The sequence below is a fragment of the Elaeis guineensis genome, chromosome 10, assembly GCF_000442705.2.
Source record: "Elaeis guineensis isolate ETL-2024a chromosome 10, EG11, whole genome shotgun sequence".
Lineage (NCBI taxonomy): Eukaryota > Viridiplantae > Streptophyta > Magnoliopsida > Arecales > Arecaceae > Elaeis > Elaeis guineensis.
The window spans coordinates 62,860,901-62,883,599 of record NC_026002.2 but is presented as its reverse complement, the minus strand read 5'-3'; the positions used below and the strand labels follow the sequence as shown (position 1 = coordinate 62,883,599).

Sequence of the window (22,699 nt, the reverse complement as noted above, 5' to 3'; positions counted from 1 at the left end):
ATATACCACAGTCGAAAATGTGACTCATGCATGGGCCAATGAAGAACTCCAAAGTGTTAGTAAATGATGCTATAAAATAGTGTTTAGATGCAAAATTGGCAGGAAGATGGGGCGACGCATGTTTGACGGGACTGTAATTTAAGGAAATTAGGGTTCAAAAGAATCAGAAGTGGTACTTAGGGTAAGTGAATGGTGATTACACATTTTGAGCTATAAGAAGTCACACAAAAGGACAGCAAAGGAGTCTAAAAACCCTATTGAGAGCTATCAATTATTGAAAGATAAAAGAACTGAATGACCTTCCCTGAGGTTTATGGAAGGGTGAGGGTGTGGTCTTGATCAGGATTAAGTTGAGAGGACGCAGTCTCAACCTTAATCAAGTCAAATCAGGTCAGATTCAATTGGTCCAGTGGCTTGTTCTAACATGGTGTAAACAACAAGAGCAATAGCAATGTCGAGGTTGCACTACTATGAACAAGTATAATAGTTGAACCATGCTGCAATAAGTGAAACAACACAGATAGCCATTATTTACAAGTAGAAAGGCCGGTTCAAATATAACACATATAGATGAAACCTAAAGGTGGGGGTTTAAACTTTTAGGTTGTAAGGCTCCCCATTAAACTTTCACACCTTCCCTCCATCTCAAAGGTCAATTCTCTTAGACCCCACTGCCTTCCTTTCTCTCTCTCTGTCTATCATAAGACCAAACAATGATGTTATTCTTCTTTTGGTGTCAGAGCCCATGTTTGGATTCATGGAGATGCCACAAATTAGGGTTAGGATGAGCTTAAGATGGGACTGCAGGTGGAAACTAAGCCATTTCACATGAATATCTGTTATTGATAGTTGTATTGGGGCTAGGAAAGGGAGAAGGCAAAATACAGTTGCCTCATCCCCTGTGGCCACCACCTCCCTCCTTTATCCTGTACCCAACCTCCACTGGCACACCACCTCACCATCAACTTCTCTACCTCCTCGAGCTACATGCTGACCAAAACCTAAACCCGAAAGTCAAAAGTTGGATAGCATTAGAATATAACTAAAAATGGTGGAATCCTAAGCTTAAAATAGAGTTGGGTTGGGTCTAAAACTTGATAGCTGATCAGGTCAAGTATAAGGCACCTTTGGACTGACTCATCACGTTGCATTGGCCATTTAAAGTTTTTAGCAGACCTAAACCCAACTCAACATGAAGCAATTTATTTAATTAAAAAGGGATTTTGAAATAAGCAAAAAAAAAGATGCTTGGTCTGATTCAAGGATTCAATTCAATGGTTGGATTGACAGAAGAAAAACCCCACTCCTTGATCGGAAGCTATTGAAGTTTGGGGGCAAGCATGAAAGGAAATCCTAAAGCACTGCTACAATAAGCATGTTCTAGTATGAAACCCATATTCAGAAGGGCATCAACATGAATATACACATGTTACATGGATTCAAACCAGGATATTTCAACACACAAAGAGGTGTATCTTAACAACATATATATTACATGTCCAGAAATAGCACAAAGCATTAGAAAAAGAAAGATAACAAAAACCATATGCTATGTTTTATCAAAGTTAAAGAATATGACCACTAAATTGTCATATCACAGCTCTTAGACTTGAAAACAAATTTTGCACAGCAAATGGCAACAAGAACGTGTATGAATATTAAAGAGTAATTAGTCATGCACCATGTTAAAGATTCTGAATGGCTCTAATAAGGCTTGAAAAATGGACGTGCTGATCATTGCTTAACAAACATTAGCATCTGTACATGAAAAGAAATTCCAAATCTTAAGCAAGCAATTTATGAGAATGGATGGAATAAGCAGCTGGCATGACAAGTGTTTACTAAATGGTGGTATATGATTCAAGGAGGAAAGGGAACAAATTGGTCAATCATAAGAGGAATATCTATGTTTCTAATCCCAACAAGGGAGCATAACTGGAAAGACTGTCATTGAGTTATTCTTTTGTTTTGGGATCCGACCATTTTATCTAGAATTACAAGTAAAAGGCCCCTGCTAAGCAAAGGGAGGTTGGCTACATGCACAAGTGGGTCAATTATCTCTCAGCATAAGCTCAATTTATTTTACATGATTGTCCTTTTTTTTAATTTTTCTTGGGTGAATTTATTGTCTACTTCCTTATCTTCTTTTGCCCCCTCTTGTTGCTTATTTCCTTATACAGAAACAAATGAGTACATAATATTTTATGTTCCATCTCTATCTTTCCACCATTAGCTTATCAGTTCCTTTTTTCCTGCTATCAGACTCATTAATTAACTCGCATTAATTCCGCAATAATTAGAACCTTGAACCTTAAACTTGCTCCCTGCCACTCCAAATCCAATTATACTAGTCAAATTTGTTCATATATTCATTAAGCAGAAAAATATTAAAATGCTATAATATGGAGTTGTAAACCTGCCTGCATTTACATTTAGGGTAGATGTTGTTCCCCAGCTATGCAACCCAAGGGGGGGGTGAATTGGATTTTTAAAATTTTAACATTAATTTAGAACTATGAGGATGAAATATCAATTAGCAGGATATATGTAGAGAGTGATTTAAGCAAGGTCTAAAAAATAGATACAAGAATGCAAGAAGATAAGAAAATTTAGAAAGAGAGAGCAAGTAAGCACAACACAAACAAACAAGATTTATAGTAGTTCGGTGCCAACTTTGCACCTACATCCAGTCCCCAAGCTCCTACTTGAGAATTCAAATCCACTAAACCATATTCAACAAGAATACAACGTCGGTACCTCCGACTCTAGCTATCCCAAGCCAGAACACTTGTTTCTCGGGTACAAGCCAACCTAATACAATCCGATTCAAGGTTCGGACCAATTTTTCCAAGTTTTGGAATCCTTCCAAAACTAAAGATCAAGACAAAACAGAGTATGTAAGTTAATCATACGAAAATACAAATTTAGCTTTTTTAATGAGCAAATAAAATTTTAAATGCACTTTACACAATAAGAATGAAGCTTTTCTGATTTCCCTCAAGGTGGTTGAAGATTTGAATGAGCTCTTGAGGGGTTGGTGAACTTGAAATGAAAGCTTCTTTAATTTGAAGAGAGCTCTTTACTTAGGGCTGAAATGAATGCTTGAAGAACCTTCAAAACTTGCTTCTTTTTCCCTCCTTTAAGTGCCTTTATAGCTTCAATAGATGGTAGAGAGTGATCTAGATAGTTTTAGAGCCATTGGAGATCATTAAATGACCATTAAATATGCCAAAACGAGCTGAAAAACTAACAATTACGGAGTTTTTCCATCGCAAGGATCGACTCATAGGGTCGACTCATACACATGAGTCGACTCATGGGGTCGACTACTGTGGCACAGAACAGAAAATGATTGTTCTGTAATTTTGACATGCACAGCAACAGAGGTCGACTCATGCACAGGGGTCAACTCATGGGGTCGACTCAATTAGATGTGCCAGCCAAAAAATGACGTGCCATTCAGCCCCATTTGACATGAGTCGACTCATAGGGTCGACTCAATTTTATAAACATTATTTTCTTTCAAAATATACATCCAAAAATTATGAAATTTTCTCCAATAGATCACAAATCTTTTGTTCTTGCTCTTGAGACTTTCGAATTAAGACTTGATAAAATTACGATTTTGCCCTTGAAAAATAATAAATCTTTTTTCAAGCCAAAATCATTAGTAACCTCCTCAAATGCTTTGTAATCATCAAAATCAATTCAAGAAGCAACAATCTCCTCTTTTTTAATGATGATAAAATACTTGAGCAAAAATAGAGTATAACATATATAAGGCATTGAACATGAATTTCAAATTTATGAAGATGCATCACTTAAACATCATAGCCAGTTATTTGAATGAAATATATCATGAGTAATTTGAAGATCAATTTGAAATTTGCTTATTAGATCATTTGCTTTGAAAATTGCTGACAATTTTGGTTCTTTTGACACATTTGCTTTGACAATTTTGCTCATTTGCTTTGATAATTTTGCTTATTGCTCTCGATTCTATTTCTCTATTGCTTATTGCTCGATCTCGATTTTTAATTCTCTACTCCTTTTTGTCAGCATCAATTAAGATCTTAAGAGATTTTGAAGAAAGAGAAAAAAAAAGGATAACATAAAGGACATATTTTCTCTACTCCCCCTTTTTGATACCATATTTTATTTCTTTACTTCCCCTCTTTCATTGTTTATTTCTCTACTCCCCCTCACTATAACAATTATAAAAGACATATCAATTTGCTCATTTAGAAGATATTGCTATTCATGATATTTCATCACACATATATGAGTCATTTTTCATATCTTATAATTAAAATATTTTAATTGATTTCATTCATAAACATTAATTCAAAGATAATCATTGAAATTCAAAGTATAAAAAATGTATATATCAAAATATGACTGAATACATTAAGTCAAAATACATAGATCATACAAAAATCATGGATAACAATTATCCAAGAGTCAATCAGCCAATAAAATACAAAGGCCATAAGATAGATCCTAGACAAAAATAAAAAAAAGATTAACTATTATAGATCTAATAAATATCATGGCTAGAGGGATCAGAATCTGAAGAGTCAGAGATATGATGAGGAGATGTAGGATCAAATCCACGGGCACGACCTCGACCACGTCTGCCTCGGCCACGGGTAGAAATACCGGCACGAGTAGAGGGGCGAGAGGATCTTGGAGCTTGGGAAGCTACGGACTGTGCTAGAAGAGAAAGTCTGATGATGTCCAATTGTTCCAAAGCTCTAGACATGGACTGCATCAAAGCACCAATCTGAGTAGAGACAGTCTCACTGGAGCCCCTGATCTCTCTCCTCAAAAAGTCAAATCCACTCTCTAAAATTCCTCAAAGTCTAGCCGCCTCTGCAGATAGGTCTGAGACCTCCGTGATGTTCTCTTGCGACTGGAGATGGGCTAAGGCTAAAATTTATCCCTGCAAATCTAAAACTCTATCCGTCAGTCTCAAAACACATCCCTCAAGCTCCTCAAGTCGTACGGACTAAGCTGTGAGCATCTGAAAAATAGTAGAGATATGAGGGATCAAAGTCTGGTCCAAGTCATCCTGAGATGTCGACCTCTGAGCAAAGACTGAGGTGGCAAACTACTGAGATAAAATGGAGGCAACACGTGAGACATCAGCTCAATCTGATCATCTACAAGTCTGAACTTCGAAAGATATACCCTGCTCCCTGAATGTGGAATTGAAGCATGCCTCCTCACTGACTCTGAGGGACCAGCCTCGTGATTAGACATGAACTGTATACAGGAGATGCTCTGTGATCACGAGGTGGTGAAGACAATCTCTCCTTCTCTGCTCTCTCCTCAGCTGGCTCCTCTGCTCTTTCCTCGACACCCTTTGACTAACCGCCATCAGTCTTTGAAAAATCCATACGGTACAGTGTGTGGCGGTTGATGATGTCAGAATGAGACAACCTAGTAACTGCCTCTCCCTCAAAACTGACTCCGAACCTCCTAAAGATTAGGGTGAGTGCCATACCATAAGGCAAGTGAGCCTTAGACCTGTTCAGGATCTCTCTCATGGCCTCAAACATCAAAGCAGGAAGGTTCAAGGGGGTCTGGGTGATCATATGATACATGATGCAAATATCCCTACCAGATAAGAGGTCATGTCTGCCACTCCTAGGGATAAACAGTTTGGTTACCATGTGATATAACAGCCTCATCTCAATAGAAAGAATTTTTGCTTCTAATTTATTCAAACTTTTAGTAAAAGTTCTCCCTAAGATTACATTAATTCCTTCTTCTTTAATTGGGAGCTCCATATTAGTATAGCCTTCACAAGGCAAGTGCAGGATTTGTCCCAAAAGTACTGGATCAAGAATAATATCAACACCTTTCACTGTAAACTTTACTATTGCAATAACTCAAATTTAAATAAAATTTTCTGACCAAATCAACATAAGTATTTTTCTTTAATAAACAGTAAAACTCCCATTCTTAATTTTTAATCTTCGATCCAATAAAGAACCCTTCTTTTTCAAAAAACTTGAAATCTATATTCTTCTCAGGTTCCACTTTTCAATCAGAGAGAAATACCTTGCTTACACTGATTGGGGACTGTGTAGAAGCTGAAGCAGGACCTGGAGCTGGGATTGGAGCAGGAGAGGGCTCGGCTGTCATTCTTTTTCTGCGCACACTCTCCTCCAACCCGCGAACAGATTTTCTTCTTTGCGGTAGCTTCATTTTGGGAGCCATTTGGACATAAGAGATTTGCTAGGAGCTTAGGAGACTAGATGAGAGATACAGAGGAAAGAATTTTAGAAGAAAAAATAAAGATTTTGGGAAGGTAAATCATCGGTTTGGAGAAGAGGGGTTAAATCTAGGGCAAGCTCGAACCGCCCAAACGAGGAAGAAAGAGGAGTGGAAGTTGGTTCCTTAATGGGCGATTTGAAGGGTGAAGATTGGTGGGAAGAGGGATTTTGAGAGAAGCCTTCGGTTTGAGAGAGAAGAGAGGGAGAGCTTTTGTTCGGTGGGAGAAAGAAGAAGGGTAAGAGTCGGCTTAACAAAAAATTTTTCAATAAAAAGAGAGTGTCCGAAGGATTTTGTCAAAAATTACAAGTTTACCCTAGGATCGACCTTGGGGGTCGACTTATGGCACGAAAAAATTCAAAAGAATGATGAAAAAATTTCGAAAAAAATTGAAACTTTGAGAGAAAAGTGTTTACCCAGAGATTGATCATGTGAAGGATAGTTTTGAGCTTTTGAGCTCTTAAGAAAAAGGAGAGATGAAAATTGAGCTCAACAAATTTGGTTTAATGAATTTTTGGCATTAAGAACTTGGAATCAGAGAGATACTTAAGCTAATGGATCAAGGATTCCTAGTTCTCTCCTAATTTCACAAAATCTATCTTCACTTAAGGCCTTGGTAAAGATGTCAGCCAATTATTTTTCAATACAAACATAATCAAGAATTATATCTTTATTTTGAACATGTTCTCTTATGAAATGATATCTAATTTCAATATGTTTTGATCTAGAATGCTGAATTGAATTTTTAGTTAGATTAATAGCACTAATATTATCACATCTTATAGGAGTTTCATTGAGTTTGATGCCAAAGTCCTCAACTTGTTGCTTAATCCATAAGATCTGAGCACAACTTCCGGCTGTAATGTATTCGGCCCCGGCCGTAGACAGTACTACCGAGTTTTGCTTCTTGCTAAACCAAGAGATTAAGTTAACTCCAAAAAATTGACAAGTTCTACTAGTACTTTTTCTTTCTAATTTATATCCAGCAAAATCGGCATCTGAATATCCTATTAAGTCAATTGATGAGTCCTTAGAATACCATAATCTTAGAGTTTATGTACCTTTTAAATATTTAAGAATTCTTTTAACTACATTTAAGTGTGATTCTTTTGGATTTAATTGAAAGCGAGCACATAAACAACACTAAACATAATATCTGATCTACTAGCAGTTAAATACAACAAAGAACCAATCATCCCTCTATAAAGTTTTGAGTCTACATTTTTACCTCCTTCATCTTTGTCAAGCTTACATGATGGGCTCATGGGTGTACCAATTGCTTTGGAGCTCTTCATTACAAATCTTTTGAGTAGTTCTCTTGTGTACTTGCTTTGGATGATGGAGATCCCTTCCTTTGTTTGTTTGATTTGAAGTCCGAGGAAAAATATAAGTTCTCCCATCATGCTTATCTCGAACTCTCCCTGCATGAGCTTGATAAAATCTTGACAAAGAGTTTCATTAGTAGACCCAAAAATAATGTCATCAATGTATATTTGTATAACTAAGATATCATCATGATTTCTTTTAATGAAAAAGATTGTATCTACATTTTCTCTTGAAAAACTATTGTTAAGCAAGAATTTACTTAACTTTTCATACCAAGCCCTAAGAACTTGCCTTAGACCATATATAGAGCTTTATTGAATTTAAAAATATAATTAGGAAAAGCATGATTTTCAAAATCAGAGGATTGTTCTATAAAAACTTCTTCAGTAATATAACCATTTAGATAAGCACTTTTGACATTTATTTGGAATAATTTAAAATTCATAAAGCATGCATATGCAAGTAAAAGCCTAATTGCTTCTAATCTAGCAACAGGTGTAAAGGTTTCATCAAAATCAATTTCCTCTTCTTGATTATAATCCTTTGCAACCAATTTTGTTTTATTCCTAATTACATTTTCATGTTCATCCAGTTTATTTCTATATACCCATTTTATGTCAATTACTGGATAATTTTTAGGTCTTGATACTAACATCGATACATTATTTCTTTTAAATTGATTAAGTTCTTCTTGCATTGCATTTATCCAATTATAATCTTTTTCAGCTTCATCTATGGTTTTAGATTCAAGATAAGAGACAAATGCAAAATGATTATATGCATCTCTAAGTGAAGAACGAGTTCTTACTCTATGTGTAGGATCATCAATGATTAGTTCCTTGGGGTGATTGTGATCATACCTCCATTCTTTGGATAGATCATTTGTACCTTGAGGTTGTTCTTGTTGTTTTTCACCTTCATCATCCTGTTTGTTTTCATGTTCTTCATCATTTTGAATTATTGAGTCTTTTAGGATGAGCTCCTTCATCCCTTCTATAAGAGGATCTGCATCATCAATATCTTCATTCTTCCTTGAGGGAAGATCATTAGTCTCATCGAAAACAATATGTATTGACTCCTCTACTACTAAAGTTCTTTTGTTAAAAACTTTAAAAGCTTTACTAGAAGAGGAATAACCAAGAAAAATGACTTCATCGGATTTTGCATCAAATTTTCCTAACCTTTCTTTATCGTTGTTCAAAATAAAATATTGGCAACCAAAAATATATAAATATGCAATATTTGGTTTTCTTCCTTTCCAAAACTTATAAGGTGTTTTCTTTAGTATTGATCTAATTAAAGCACAATTTAATATGTAACATACTGTGTTAAACTTCCGCCCAAAAATATCTTGGGAGATTGCTTTCACATAGCATGGTACGGGCCATTTCTTCAAGGATCCTATTTTTTCTTTCTACTATCCCATTTTGTTGGGATGTCCTAGGTGCTGAAAAGTTATGGATAATACCTTTTTCATCATAAAATTTTTTAAAATCTTGATTTTCAAATTCGGTTCCATGATCACTTCGAATATGTTGAATTGAAAAACTTTTTTCATTAGTAATTTTTTGATAAAATTTTGAGAACACATGAAAAGTTTCATCCTTATGTGCCAAAAAAAAAATCCATATAAAATGAGAGAAATCATCAATAATTACAAAGCCATATCATTTTCCACCCAGACTAGTAATTCTAATGGGTCCAAATAAATCCATGTGCAATAATTCTAATGGCCTAGAAGTTGAAACAATATTTTTAGATTTGAAAGATACTTTTGTTTATTTTTCTAGTTGACATGCATCACAAATTCTATCCTTTTCAAAATTTAATTTAGGTAAACCGGTAATCAATTCTTTTTTAATAAGTTTTGAAAGTGAATGCATGCTAATGTGTGCAAGCCTATGGTGCCAAAGCCAACTAGTCTCATTGATTTTGACATTCAAGGCTACTAGGCATTGCATGTTTATCTTGAAAAGATCATTCAAATCTACCATATAAACATTACCATGTTTATGCCCAACAAATTTAGTATCTTCTTCATTGAGACTAGTTACTATGCATCATGAAGATTTAAAAATAACTTTATATCCTTTATCACAAAATTGACTAATGCTCCATAGATTATGTTTCAAACCATCTACTAACAAAATATTTTCAATATACTTGGAGGGAGTGATACCAATGTTACCTATACCGATGATTTTTTCTTTGCTATTATCTTCAAAGGTGACCATCCCTCCATCTTTTGCATCAAGTGTGATGAATTAAAATTCATCACCGATCATGTGTCTTGAGCACCCACTATCAAGATATCATTTTCGATTTGTTCCTTGGGATGCAAGACACACCTGCATGCAAAAATTAAGTTTTCACTTTAGGTACCCAAATTTTCTTGGGTCCTCTTTGGTTAGTCACAATGGTTCCTTTTGGAACCCATATTTTTTTCACATTAAAATTTTCAGATTTGTTAGAGAAACAAGTATAGGATTTATGTCCTACTATACCACATTTAAAGCAAGTAGTATTTGAAAACTTATTGCTTGATGAGTTCGCATAGATGGATGCAAGACACACCTGCATGTAGCAATTAAGTTTTCACTTTAGGTACCCAACTTTTCTTGGGTTCTCTTTGGTTAGTCACAATGGTTCCTTTTGAAATCCATATTTTCTTCACATTAGAATTTTCAGATTTGTTAGAAAAATAAGTATAGGATTTGTGTCCTACTATACCACATTTAAAGGAAGTAGTATTTAAAAACTTGTTGCTTGATGAGTTCGTATAGATATTTTTCAAGAATTTTTGTTTCTTTAAAGGATTGTAGCCAAGACCGGCTTTATCATAAACGGTTTTTTGACCACCAAGTATCATTTAAAGTTTAGTTGAACTAAGAGTAAACTTTTCTACCATAAGTTTTAACTTAGCAATTTTATTTTTCAAGTTTAGATTTTTTTGTGTCAAGACCAATTTTTTATTTAAAATTATTTCATTTTCTTTTAGTAAAGATTGATTCTTTGATTTTAATTCCTTGTTCTTTACCCCTAACTTCTTTAGATCATCAACTAGATCATAAAATGCTTCTTGAAGTTCTTCAAAAGTAAAGTCATCAGGAGTTTCAGCATTTATCTCATTTTCATGTGCCACAAGGCACAAGTTGGCTTGCTCATGTGAATCTTCTTCTTCGGAGCTTGACTTATCACTATCACTCCAAGTAGCCATCATAGTCTTTTTTTTGTACTTCTTGAAACCCTTCTTAAGTTGTGGACATTCAGATCTGAAGTGCCCTGACTTCTTACATTCGTAATAAATAAGGGCCTGCTCCTTATCCTTCTTTTTGCTATGTTCCCCTTTTGTAGATGGCCTCTTCCTCATCCCTTGTCTTCTTTTCTTCAAAAATCTTTTAAACTTTCTAGTGACGAGGGTCATTTCTTCATCTTGCTCTTCATTTTTAGTTTCTTCAGATTCCTCATTGAGTTGAGTAGTGGACTTGAGGGCGATTGTCCTCTTCTTCTTGACATCTTCTTCTTGATGTTGTTTCATGCTTAGCTCATGTGTCATTAGCGATCCTAGAAGCTCCTCCAAGGGTAAAATATTCAGATCCTTGACTTCTTGGATTGCGGTCACTTTGGCCTCCCATGTCCTTGGTAAAGACTTAAGAATCTTTCTCATAAGATCGCTGTTAGAGTAAAACTTACCAAGACTTTTTAGACCATTAATAATATCCGTAAAGTGAGTAAACATTTCAGTTATTGATTCATCATGCTCCATTTTAAAGAGTTCATATTTGTGCACAAGCATGTTAATTTTTGATTCCTCAACTTGATTGGTGTCTTCATGTGTTACTTCTAATCTATCCCATATTTCATTAGCTGACATACATGTTAAAATACAATTAAACTTATTAGCATCTAAAGCACAATATAAAATATTCATGACTTTAGCATTAAGTTGAGCCATTTTCTTATCAACCTCATCCCATTCTCTTTCGGATTTGGTTGATTCTACACCATCAATTATTTTAGTGGGTGTGTGTGGTCCATTAACTATGATACTCCACATATCATAGTCAAGTGCCTGAATAAAAATTTTCAACCGAGCTTTCCAATAGATATAGTTTGACCCATTGAAAAGTGGAGGTCGGTTTGTAGACTGTCCCTCGGCTAGTGAAGCACCAACTTGAGTTGCCATAGATCTTTAGCTCTTTGATGGTTAAATCAAAGTAGGACTAGAGCACCGAGCTCTGATACCACTTGTTGCCCAGCTATGCAACCCAAGAGGGGAGAGTGAATTGGATTTTTAAAATTTTAACGTTAATTTAGAACTATAAGAATTAAATAATGAGTAGGATATATGTAGAGTGATTTAAGCAAGGTCTAAAAAATAGATGCAAGAATGCAAGAAGATAAAAAAAATTAGAAAGAGAGAGCAAGTAAGCACAATACAAACAAATAAGATTTATAGTGATTCGGTGCCAACCTTGCACCTACATCCACTCTCCAAGCTCCTATTTGAGAATTCAAATCCACTAAACCATATTCAACAAGAATACAACGTCGGTACCTCCGATTCTAGCTATCCCAAGCTAGAACACTTGTTTTCTAGGTATAAGCCAACCCAATACAATTCGATTCAAGGTTCGGACCAACCTTTCCAAGTTTTGGAACCTTTTCAAAACTAAAGATCAAGATAAAACAGAGTATGTGAGTTAATCACACGAAAATACAAATTTAGTTCCTTTAATGAGCAAATAAAATTTTAAATGCACTTTACACAATAAGAAGGAAGCTTTTTTTATTTTTCTCAAAGTGGTTGAAGACTTGAATGAGCTCTTAAGGAGTTGGTGAACTTGAAATAAAAGCTTCTTTAACTTGAAGAGAGCTCTTTGCTTAGGGCTGAAATGAATGCTTGAAAAATCTTCAAAACTTACTTCTTTTTTCCTCCTTTAAGTGCCTTTATAACTTCAATAGATGGTAGAGAGTGATCTGAGTAGTTTTAGAACCGTTGGAGATCATTAAATGAGCATTAAATGTGCCAAAACGAGCTGAAAAACTAACCGTTATGGAGTTTTTCCATCGCAGGGGTCGACTCATAGGGTCGACTCATACACATGAGTCGACTCATGGAATCGACTACTGTGGCACAGAACAGAAAATGATTGTTCTGTAATTTTGACGTGCACAACAACAGAGGTCGATTCATAAGGTCGACTCATGCACAGGGGTCGACTCATGGGGTCGACTCAATTGGGTGTGCCAGCCAAAAAACAACGTGCCGTTCAGCCCCATTTGACATGAGTCGACTCATGGTATCGACTCAATTTTATAAACATTATTTTCTTTCAAAATATATATCCAAAAATTATGAAATTTTCTCCAATAGATCACAAATCTTCTGTTCTTGCTCTTGAGGTTTTCGAATTAGGACTTAGTAAAATTATGATTTTGTCCCTGAAAAATAATAAATCTTTTTCCAAGTCAAAATCATTAGTAACCCCCTCAAATGCTTTGTAATCATCAAAATTAATTCAAGGAGCAATAGATGTCCAGAAAAGGAATGAGGATAATTATATTGGCGAATCTGATTGTTGATGACATATACATCTAAAAGAGCAAGCAAAAATCAAGGACAAATGACATGATGATGCTTGACTTCCAAATCCCGACCTTTTCCCTCAAAAGATAGTTAGTCCCCTCGTAATGGTAATTACACCAGTCTTATCTTATCAATTTCAGAACAGCTTCTAGAAGCCAATGGCTTGAATCCATTCTTACACACTCAACTCCCCTTGTAATGGTAACTTTATGTAAGCCATGTCTTGATATTTCTATCCAAGTTTTCTTTGTAACCCTTCCAATTTTTTTGACCTCCCTTCTTGCTAGAGTTGTCTCCAGCCTATAATATATATGTTCAAGCCAAGGAAAATGGCCTTCCTTCTAATTATTGATTAGCCTCTACAACCATTGCTGCTAAATTTTCCCTTATTTGCTTGCTTCCGACTCCAGCCTTCCTGGTTCTGCTCTTGAGAATTGTGCCCCAAAGCCAATCATCAATCTATTGACGGTTGTGCTTATCATTGTAATTATTTATGAATTGTTGAATTAATAAATGTTATTTGGTTTTCTCATCACTGTGTACATCTCATTTTGATTCGATATAGAAGGATATATTTGATTCGATATAGAAGGATATATCGTTTAGTCCTTAAACCTTAAGTTCACGACTAAATGATATACTATTATTAAGACGATAGCTATATCAAGTATAGGTCATTGTGTGCCATGTACGTTGGTTGTTCTCTTAACCAAAGAGTGTGAAGATACTAGCATGGCATGCAATTGAAACGTAGGAGTACATCTCACTGAATGTAACCAATTGCTAAGCACTATAATGTTAAGAATAGCTCGCGAAGGATATGGCTATGAGTGTCCCTCCGACCTAGGATCACCATGGTGACTTGCAAGCAACTCACTATGCTTTGATGCCAGACTACCTGAATTTCTAATTCAGTGATGAAAGATTTCTAAGCATAATCAAGTACTTGCGAAGTCGGTGTGTGAATCAAGATGGAATTGACTCCTCCGAATAAATAGGAGTTAATATATCAGTATGTTTTAATTCAGTAAAACCTTGACTGGAGTAATCCATGTGATGGATTTTGAAAATTGAAATACAATGTGAATGACCATATCAGGGTTGGCACTTAAACCCTAGGTCACCTTGAGCACTTGGATCAAAGAAATGAATTATACGGTAACTATATGCCAATAGGTTCTTAAATAATGCTTTGCAATCTTTCGATCTATTCGGACATCGGGTATCATTGCTAGATGGTCACTTTAATTGGTATAAGAAGATTGTTTCCATACTATCGACTTAGGTTCGAACCTTTGGGATCATACTCAAAAGAACTTTCTGACTGATCATATAACTGATCAACGACTAAGAATCGTTCTAGGATAAAACAGTCAATTTGATTGATGATTAACCCTATGCAAAAGTTACAATAAATCAATTTGCTAATTATTGATGAATTATAAGAGGATTGATTAGTAATTAGATTGCTAATTAATTCAATTTGATGAAACATTGAGGTTTGGATCGAATCTAATTAAATTGGATTTAATTTAGTTTGACCTAATTAGATTATGAGATGACCTAACCACTAAGGGTATTCGATTCCTGATATGATCAGGATTTGAGCTCGATTAATTTTTGATTTGATTAAAATTTGATCAAAGCTATTTGCTACCTAATTAGATTAGGTTTAATGGTTCAATTGGATTTAACCTAATTTGATTGGGTTAAGAATCTAATTTGATGAGAAAAATAATTCGAATTCGAATTTCTTGCACCTCCTTTATCTACGTCCTCTTATTCTTCACGTAAGAAATATTTTATATGATTTTTTCTCATGCCCAGAAGTCTTTCTCATGTCCTCATCTGAGTTCTTTTGAATTAGAAATTGGTTGGTTTAAATTTGAGTTCAAATTGATTTGAATTTGAATAAAAATCTAGAACCCAAATTGAGTTGGACTCTCCTCTTCACGCCACCACATTTCTCCATGCATAAAATATTTTTACATAAAATTTTTTGCACCATTCTGATATTGGTTGACCCCTCTCTGAGTTCATAAGATAAGAATAAAGTTTGGTTCAAAATTTAATTTAAATTTGATTTGAATTGGTGATAAGAATCAACCAACACTTGAATTTGAACCGAAACTACTTTATTCTTATCCTTATCTTCCATAAGACGCCAACCTTAAAAGGGATCAGTTTTGTGCAAAATTAGAAGTGATTTTTGGCATGAGAAACCTGAGAGAGGAGACGTAAAAGGTTGAGTGGGTTGGGCTTCCGTGCGTGAGAAACAAAGTATTCTTCCTCTTAAGTGTGAGCTGTGGGTTCTAGGATTTCATCTCTAAGTTTTGTGAGAAGAAAAATATAAAAGTGAGTCTTGTACAATCTTCCACACCACCACCTCCTCGTTAAGCTTTGTCTTCTGATCCAGAGGAGTCCGGGAGACCCGAAGAAAGGAGCTTGGATCAGCTATCCAGAGCCTTCGACGTGAGCTAGTACTACCACGAAGGAAGATCCGATCAGAGCTTTGAGTGGACGATCTATAGAGGCCGGACGATCTGTGCGGCTGCTCGGCATCAGCGAGAGTTTCATACCATGCTTACCAGCAGCAAAAATCGACCTATGAAAAAGTGATGAGTTCTGAACTCTACCGACATAATCTAAAAGTTAGATCAGATTCAGGGCATCGATGTGATCAATGCAGTTTTTTATTTTATATCAAATTTTATATGTAAATTTTTTATGTCATAGATCCTTAATGGTTGTTTAGATCTGATATAAAACATGTTTAAAAAATTAAAATATTTAATATTTTATTATTCTGCTGTATAATTTTAAAAAATATATGCATTGAACTACCCATTTTTCCTTCAGATGGTACCAAAGCAAAATTTCTTATGACATAAATTTTTTGCATATAATCTGATTTTAATTATTTAGATTAGATCTAAATAGTTAATTTTGAATCTTAGTATAATAATATGATTGGATAGATCCTCATAGCTGTCCGATCATAGGAAAAATCAGGATTTCACTATCCTATTTACTCATTCGATGGGATCTCCTATAGCGTGTAGAGGTGCTGCGTAGTCTTTTTCATAATAATGAATAATGAAAAAAATTTTAAAATTTTATTTTAGTTCTAAAATAATGTATATTAGATCTGAAATTAAAATCTTGATCATTAGATGATTGATTGTAAAAATATTTTATAAAATTGAAAACTATTTTCAAACACCGAACCCGAACCCATATCAGCCCCAAACTTAATTAAAAATTAAGCGATCTAGATTTGAGAATCAAAAATCTAAGGTATTAATTTCATAACTCATAGGTTAATGGGTTAGCTCAAGTTAAGTTCATTTAACTAGGTTAGACCTAAGGTTAGAAATCATTAATAATGGACCATGTTAATAATTGATCAAATCTAATTAAAAGTTATTCTGATTAGGTCAATTTCTTCTCTTGATCAATTTCAATAGATATAGTTGGTTAAGTCCATGTCTTTGATTAGACCAATATGGACTTTAATCGTAGCTCCGTGGTCAAATCCAAATCTAAAAGTTAATCAAATTGAAAATGACTAATCAGTTAGTGTCTAAGGTAAGTATGACAGCTTTGATCGGTGGTCATTAATTGGGAGCTACTCGCATAGATTGAGTCTATGTCGAGTTAATGGCATATCCCTCCCATCGATCTCACTTATCTGATCAATATGGTGAATCATGTTTTGATTAGATTACTTAATGATTGGAGTTGACCCATGCTAACTAAGAAATCAGTGTGATTGATTTAGATGCCTCTAGTTCGACTTGTCTTGAGTCCTCTTCATGACTTGGTGAAGTCAGTGGGAGGATTTATGACTGGTTGGCTAGACCAGCTTTTACCTAATTTTCTTTAATCTGACTTGATGAAGTCAGTGGGAGGATTAAAATTAACTGATTAAGTCTTTTCTTATCTCTCAATTCAACTAATTAAATCTTCTAAAATTATTAAATCTCTAAAAATGAAATAGTTATAGTGATAACTAGATCATAGCCTCCTATTAAGTTGGGTGATAATGAGTCCAACGGTTTAGATGATCATTGGAGGCGCTACACGCCTGGTGCTCATTTGGCTATCGGAATTATCATTCATAATATGTTGTTTTAGTTGTCTTTCTGATGATGGTCAGGTTGGTCGAGCCACACTCGAACCTGATCATTCATTTGTTAGATACACTAAATTCTAGCATGTTAATGATTGGATCTAACCAGAACTTTCAGTGGAGGTGCCACACGCCTGCTGAGGAGGTGTCTGGGGCAAAATTAAATACTAAAAATTATTTGGTGAAACAATTGGTTAAGAACCTACCCATGGGTACACAAGGGTTGGCCAAGCCACACTCGGGCTCATGTGCAGTCCATGTGGATTCTAGTACCCACTAAGAAATTAATGTAATTCCTCGAATTGAAGGTAGAGGCTATCAATTTGAATAAAATAGTGGGAGAACCTTTAAACTAAAATCCATATCTTTAGGCTTAATCAATTCATATACTAATTAGGTTCTGATTTTTCTTTTGCAGTTATGGCCACCACCTTGTCGCTCCAATCACTATTAGATAGTGATAAATTGATGGAATCAAATTTCGATAGCTGGTATCAAAAGCTCAAAATTATTCTGGAGCATGAACGGATCTTGTATGTGTTAACTGATCCGACACCTGAGGAGCCGGCTCCAAACGTACGTAGCTCGATCAGAGACACTTATCAGAAGTGGCTTAATGATCAGATTATGATTCGTTGTATTATGCTGGCGGCAATGAATGATGAGTTTAGCCATCGTTTCGAGAATGCTCAACCATAAGACATGTTGTAAATATTGAATGAGTCTTTTGGCACATCCGACGATGTTGAAGGCACAAGACTAGTTGTGCCATCTTCAACGCTCGAATGAGAGAAGGAGCATCAGTCACTGATCATGTATTGTACATGATCGAGATGATTGAGTGCCTAAGCAAACTCGACTTTTCCCTGCATGAGCAATTGGGGAAAGATGCTATTCTGAACTCTCTGCCCAAATCGTACCTCCCTTTTCTTACTCATTTTTGAATGACAAAGCCTGCAGTTAACTACCACGGTTTGCTGGAGTTGCTGCAAAACTTTGAGAAGGATCACCAACTCCAAAAAAAAATCAGTGAATGTTATAGGAGAGTCTTCTTCTGGACATCGACCCTTTAAGAAAGGAAAAAAGAACAAGAAAAGGATGCAAAGTGCTGGGGCACCCAAGCACAGTCAACCAAGAAACCCAAGTCTAACCAAAGTCAGATGGAATGCTTTTATTGCAAGAAGCAAGGGCACTGGAAAATGAATTGTCCTCAATACATTGCCTCCCTGGATCCGAACAAGTCGAAAAAGAAGCAAGTTGTTACTGGATAAGGTAATTGTATGATAACACTTTGTAATTTCTCGATTTGTGATTCTACTATCTTGGTATTAGATACCAAAAACTCTTTTAATATTTGTAATTCGTTGCAGGGTCTGTAGGTCAGTAAGAGATTTGAAGAAGGCGAAAGGTTCCTTAATGTTGGAGATGGAAGATCAGTTCCAGTTCTAACGTTAGGGACTATTAAGCTTATATTCCAATCTAATGTAATTATTCTAAGTGAATGTCACTTTTGTCCTTCCTTTTTATTGAATATTATTTATGTAGGCCTTTTGATCATGTACGGTTATAAAATTTCAATAAAAAAAATAATTTTAATATTATTATGAATGATGTTAATATGATGAATGAACAGCTGAACAATAGTATTTACATACTGTCACAATCTGTTAGTGTAATGTACACGTCCAACAAATGTCCTAAAATTAGTGATGTCTCCGATATCTATCTTTGGCATTATAGGTTAGGTTATGTTAATAAGAACAGAATAAACAAGTTGATACAAGAAAAAATCTTCGAAGTCAGTGATTGTGAATCACTCCCAATCTGTGAGTCCTGTCTTCTTGAAAAAATGATCAAATCACCTTTTACTGAAAAAGATGAGCGAGCTAGTGAAGTTCTAGGTCTGATACATACTGATATATATAGACCAATGAACACTAGTATCATAGATGGATATTATTATTTTATTATATTTATAAATGACCTATCGAAGTATGGGCACGTCTACTTAATGACACATAAGTCAGAATCATTTGAAATGTTCAAACGATTCCATAATGAAGTAAAAAAATAAACTGAAAAGAGTATTAAAACTCTTTGATCCGATCGAGGAGAAGAATACCTCTCTAGTGAGTTTCTGATATATTTAGAAGAAAATGGGATTCTCTCACAATGAACCCCTCCTAAAACACCACAGCATAATGGTGTATCGGAAAGGAGGAATGGAATCCTGTTAGACATGATTCGATCCATGATGAGCTTTGCAAGTCTGTCGATTTTTTTGGGGGATACGCACTCGAGTCGGCTTGTTATATTTTAAATAAAGTTTCGAGTAAGTCTGTAAGTAAAACACTACATGAGATATGGACAGGGCATAAGCCAGCACTCTCTCACCTTAGAGTTTGGGAATATTCGGCTTATGTCAAACGTTTGAAAACTGACAAGCTTGGATCTAGGTCTGACAAATGTCTATTTGTAGGGTACCCAAAAGAGACAAAAGTATTCGTCAACAATAAAGCAATCCTTTTAGAAAAGTTCCTTGGTAAAAGAACTAATGCCTCAAAGATTGAACTTGATGAAGTTCGATCGATAGAAGAACCGACACAATCTAATAAACCCATAGAGTCGGACTTGATTAAATCAAATTCAGAACTTATTGTAGAACTATCTTTAAGGAGATCCGGTAGAATACCGCATCAACCGGATAGATACTAGGTTTCTTAGTCCGAGACGGAGATCCAGTTGAACTCGATGAGAACAATGAGGATCCGATCACCTATATGGATGCGATGCAGAGGTCTGACTCCAATAAGTGGCTGGAAGCCATGAAATTCGAAATGAAGTACATGAAAATCAATAATGTATGGACATTGGTTAACCCCACCTGAAGGGGTAAAACTCATAGGGTGTAAGTAGATCTTCAAAAAGAAGAGGGGTGCAAACGGAAAGATAGAGACTTATAAAGCCCGTTTGGTTGCCAAGGGTTACCGTCAGTTTATGATATTGACTATGACGAGACATTTTCTTCTGTGGCAATGCTCAAGTCTATTCGGATTATGCTTGTGATAGCAGCACATCTGGACTATAAAATCTGACAAATGGATGTGAAAATAGCCTTCCTAAATGGAGAGCTAGAAGAAGATGTGTATATGATACAACCTGAAGGTTTCATATCTACAGATGAGTCTAAGGTGTGCAAGCTTCAAAAGTCCATCTATGGACTTAAGCAAACATCTCGGAGTTGGAACATACGTTTTGATAAAGTGATCAGAACGTATAGCTTTATTAAGAATAGAAAAGAACCCTGCATATACAAATGGGTTAATAACTCTGTGGTAGTATTTCTTATTTTGTATGTCGATGACATTCTCTTAATCGAAAATGACATCCCTGCATTACAGAGAATAAAAATTTAGTTGTCATTACAGTCTCCATAAAAGACTTGGGAGAAGTATCCTTCATCCTTAGGATGAAGATCTATAGAGATTGTTGGTGCAAAAATCCGCTTGCGCCGGAAAAGCTGGAGTCGGGGAAGCCGCGGTCGCCGCCGGGACCTGCAAGGGAAGTCTAAACCGGAGGTGGGGTTGCTCCGGCAAGACCCTCCGACGCTCAAGTCAGTTTTCTGCCTCAACAAGAATGGAGTGCTCGAACGGAGAATTTAGCAGAGTTTTGGGATAAGGAAAATGAGCTTAAAGAATAACGTATCTGGATCCCCCTTTTATAGGCGGAGGAGGCAACGGATTGATGACGACGTTTGTAACCGCCTGGTAGTGGGCCGCCCATGGTCAGGGGAATTGATTGCGGAAGATAGTGGAGCGGACACGTGGCCATCACCTCGGCCCACCACGTGGAATCTGTTATGAGTGGTGGAGCAGCGTCCGTTGTCAGCGGATAGGTGAATCGCATGGTATCCGCCGCAGGAGGTGGAGCAGGTTCGTGGCCGTCACTGTGGCCTGCCAGGGGATAGTGGAGCTGTGCGGAGTCCGCCACAGGAAGTGGAGCAGGGCGGCTATGGTTACTGCGGCCTGTCAGGGAATGATGGTACTGCGCGGAGTCCGCCACAAGAAGTGGAGCAGGGTCATGGCCGTTTTGAAGGCCTGTCAGGGGGCGTGGATCTGTCGATTGAAGCTCGGCAACGGCCGGAGCTCGATTTCTGTTGAGATCCGGGTAAGGTCTTCCTGGCGGTAGGGGTCGTGAGCGGAGCCCGACTCCCGGGGGAGTCCGGGCGGAACCCTCTCGGGGCTGAAGTTGCGGGTGGAGCCCGGCTCCAGTAGGAGTCCGGGCGGAGTCTGCTTGCGGCTGTAGTCGCTGGCGTCAGAGATGAGGCTCGGCTCCCTTAAGAGCACGGGCGAAGTCCTCCAGCAGTTGGTACCGAGGGCGGAGCCCGGCTCCCGTAGGAGTCCGGGCGGAGCTGCACTGATGTTGGCGGCGGAGCCCGACTCCCGTAGGAGTCCGGGCGGAGCTGCGCTGATGTCGTCGGTGGAGCCCGACTCCCGTAGGAGTCCGGGCGGAGCTGCGCTGCAATCAAAGTTAAGGGTGAAGTCCGGCTCTGGTAGGAGTCCGGATGGAGCTTACCAGCAGTTGATACTGAGAGCGGAGCCCGACTCCCGTAGGAGTCCGGGCGGAGCTGTTCTGATGTTGGCGGCGGAGTCCGGCTCCCGTAGGAGTCCGGGCGGAGCTGCGCTGATGTCGATTCCGTTGAGGGTTTCGGCTGTGGGTATTTTATACCCAACACCAGTCCCCCTACATCCGAGTTTGAATTTCAAACGAAGGAAGTACACAGAGGTACAGCCGGAATCGTCCCTTCGAATCCCGCGCCCTGCCGCTCCCAGATATTTTGGCATTAAATGAGCGCGTGCCGGAGTCTTTTCGAATTGGGGCGGTACGAGGGGACGCTTCGAAGACCCCGCAGGTACGCTGGCCTAGGTACGACGCAATTATGACCCTGCCAACCGCCAGCCGCCTTTAGCCGTCTGCCACGGAGAGTGGGACACGCGTCGGATGCGGACTGGCCTGGGGGGATTCGAGATCATTATGGCGCCGGATCCCAGGGTCTATTTAAACCCGTCCTCCCCCCTTCAGGCGTCCCACTCCATTTCTGATTTTTTGCTAGCGTCTGTCATCTCCCCGAGAGTCTGCTCTAGCGAACGCCCTCTCGAGCCGTAGGCGCCTTCCGTTTCTCGCTCCCCGGGTCCCCAGTGCAAGATAGGTTAGTGCCAACCTTCTTCTTCTTACCGCCTAGGGGCTTCTCCTCTTTTCATTTCTTTCGTGTCTTCTTCTGAGTTGACCTTCGGCGTCTCGTTCCCTTCTCGGTTTGCCTTTCTAGGGCCCTTTAGGTTCTCCCCCCCAAAAAAATGTCTTCCGACTCTTCT

General features: G+C 37.3%; 1 protein-coding gene across 3 annotated transcripts in view; it reads right to left on the bottom strand.

Annotated features, from left to right (window-relative positions):
* LOC109505138 (retrovirus-related Pol polyprotein from transposon RE2) overlaps nt 1-22,699 on the bottom strand; it is a 48,058-nt gene that overhangs the window by 1,300 nt on the left and 24,059 nt on the right. Inside the window, exon 2 of one of the 3 annotated variants that reach the window (XM_073244860.1) lies at nt 7,508-7,720. The exons of 1 other annotated variant lie outside the window; for it this stretch is intronic. In XM_073244860.1, the coding sequence (XP_073100961.1) occupies nt 7,508-7,706 (199 nt within the window). In that variant the 5' untranslated portion in view covers nt 7,707-7,720. The remainder of the gene's footprint in view (nt 1-7,507; nt 7,721-22,699) is intronic. One more of the 3 variants, XM_073244861.1, reaches the window with a different exon arrangement.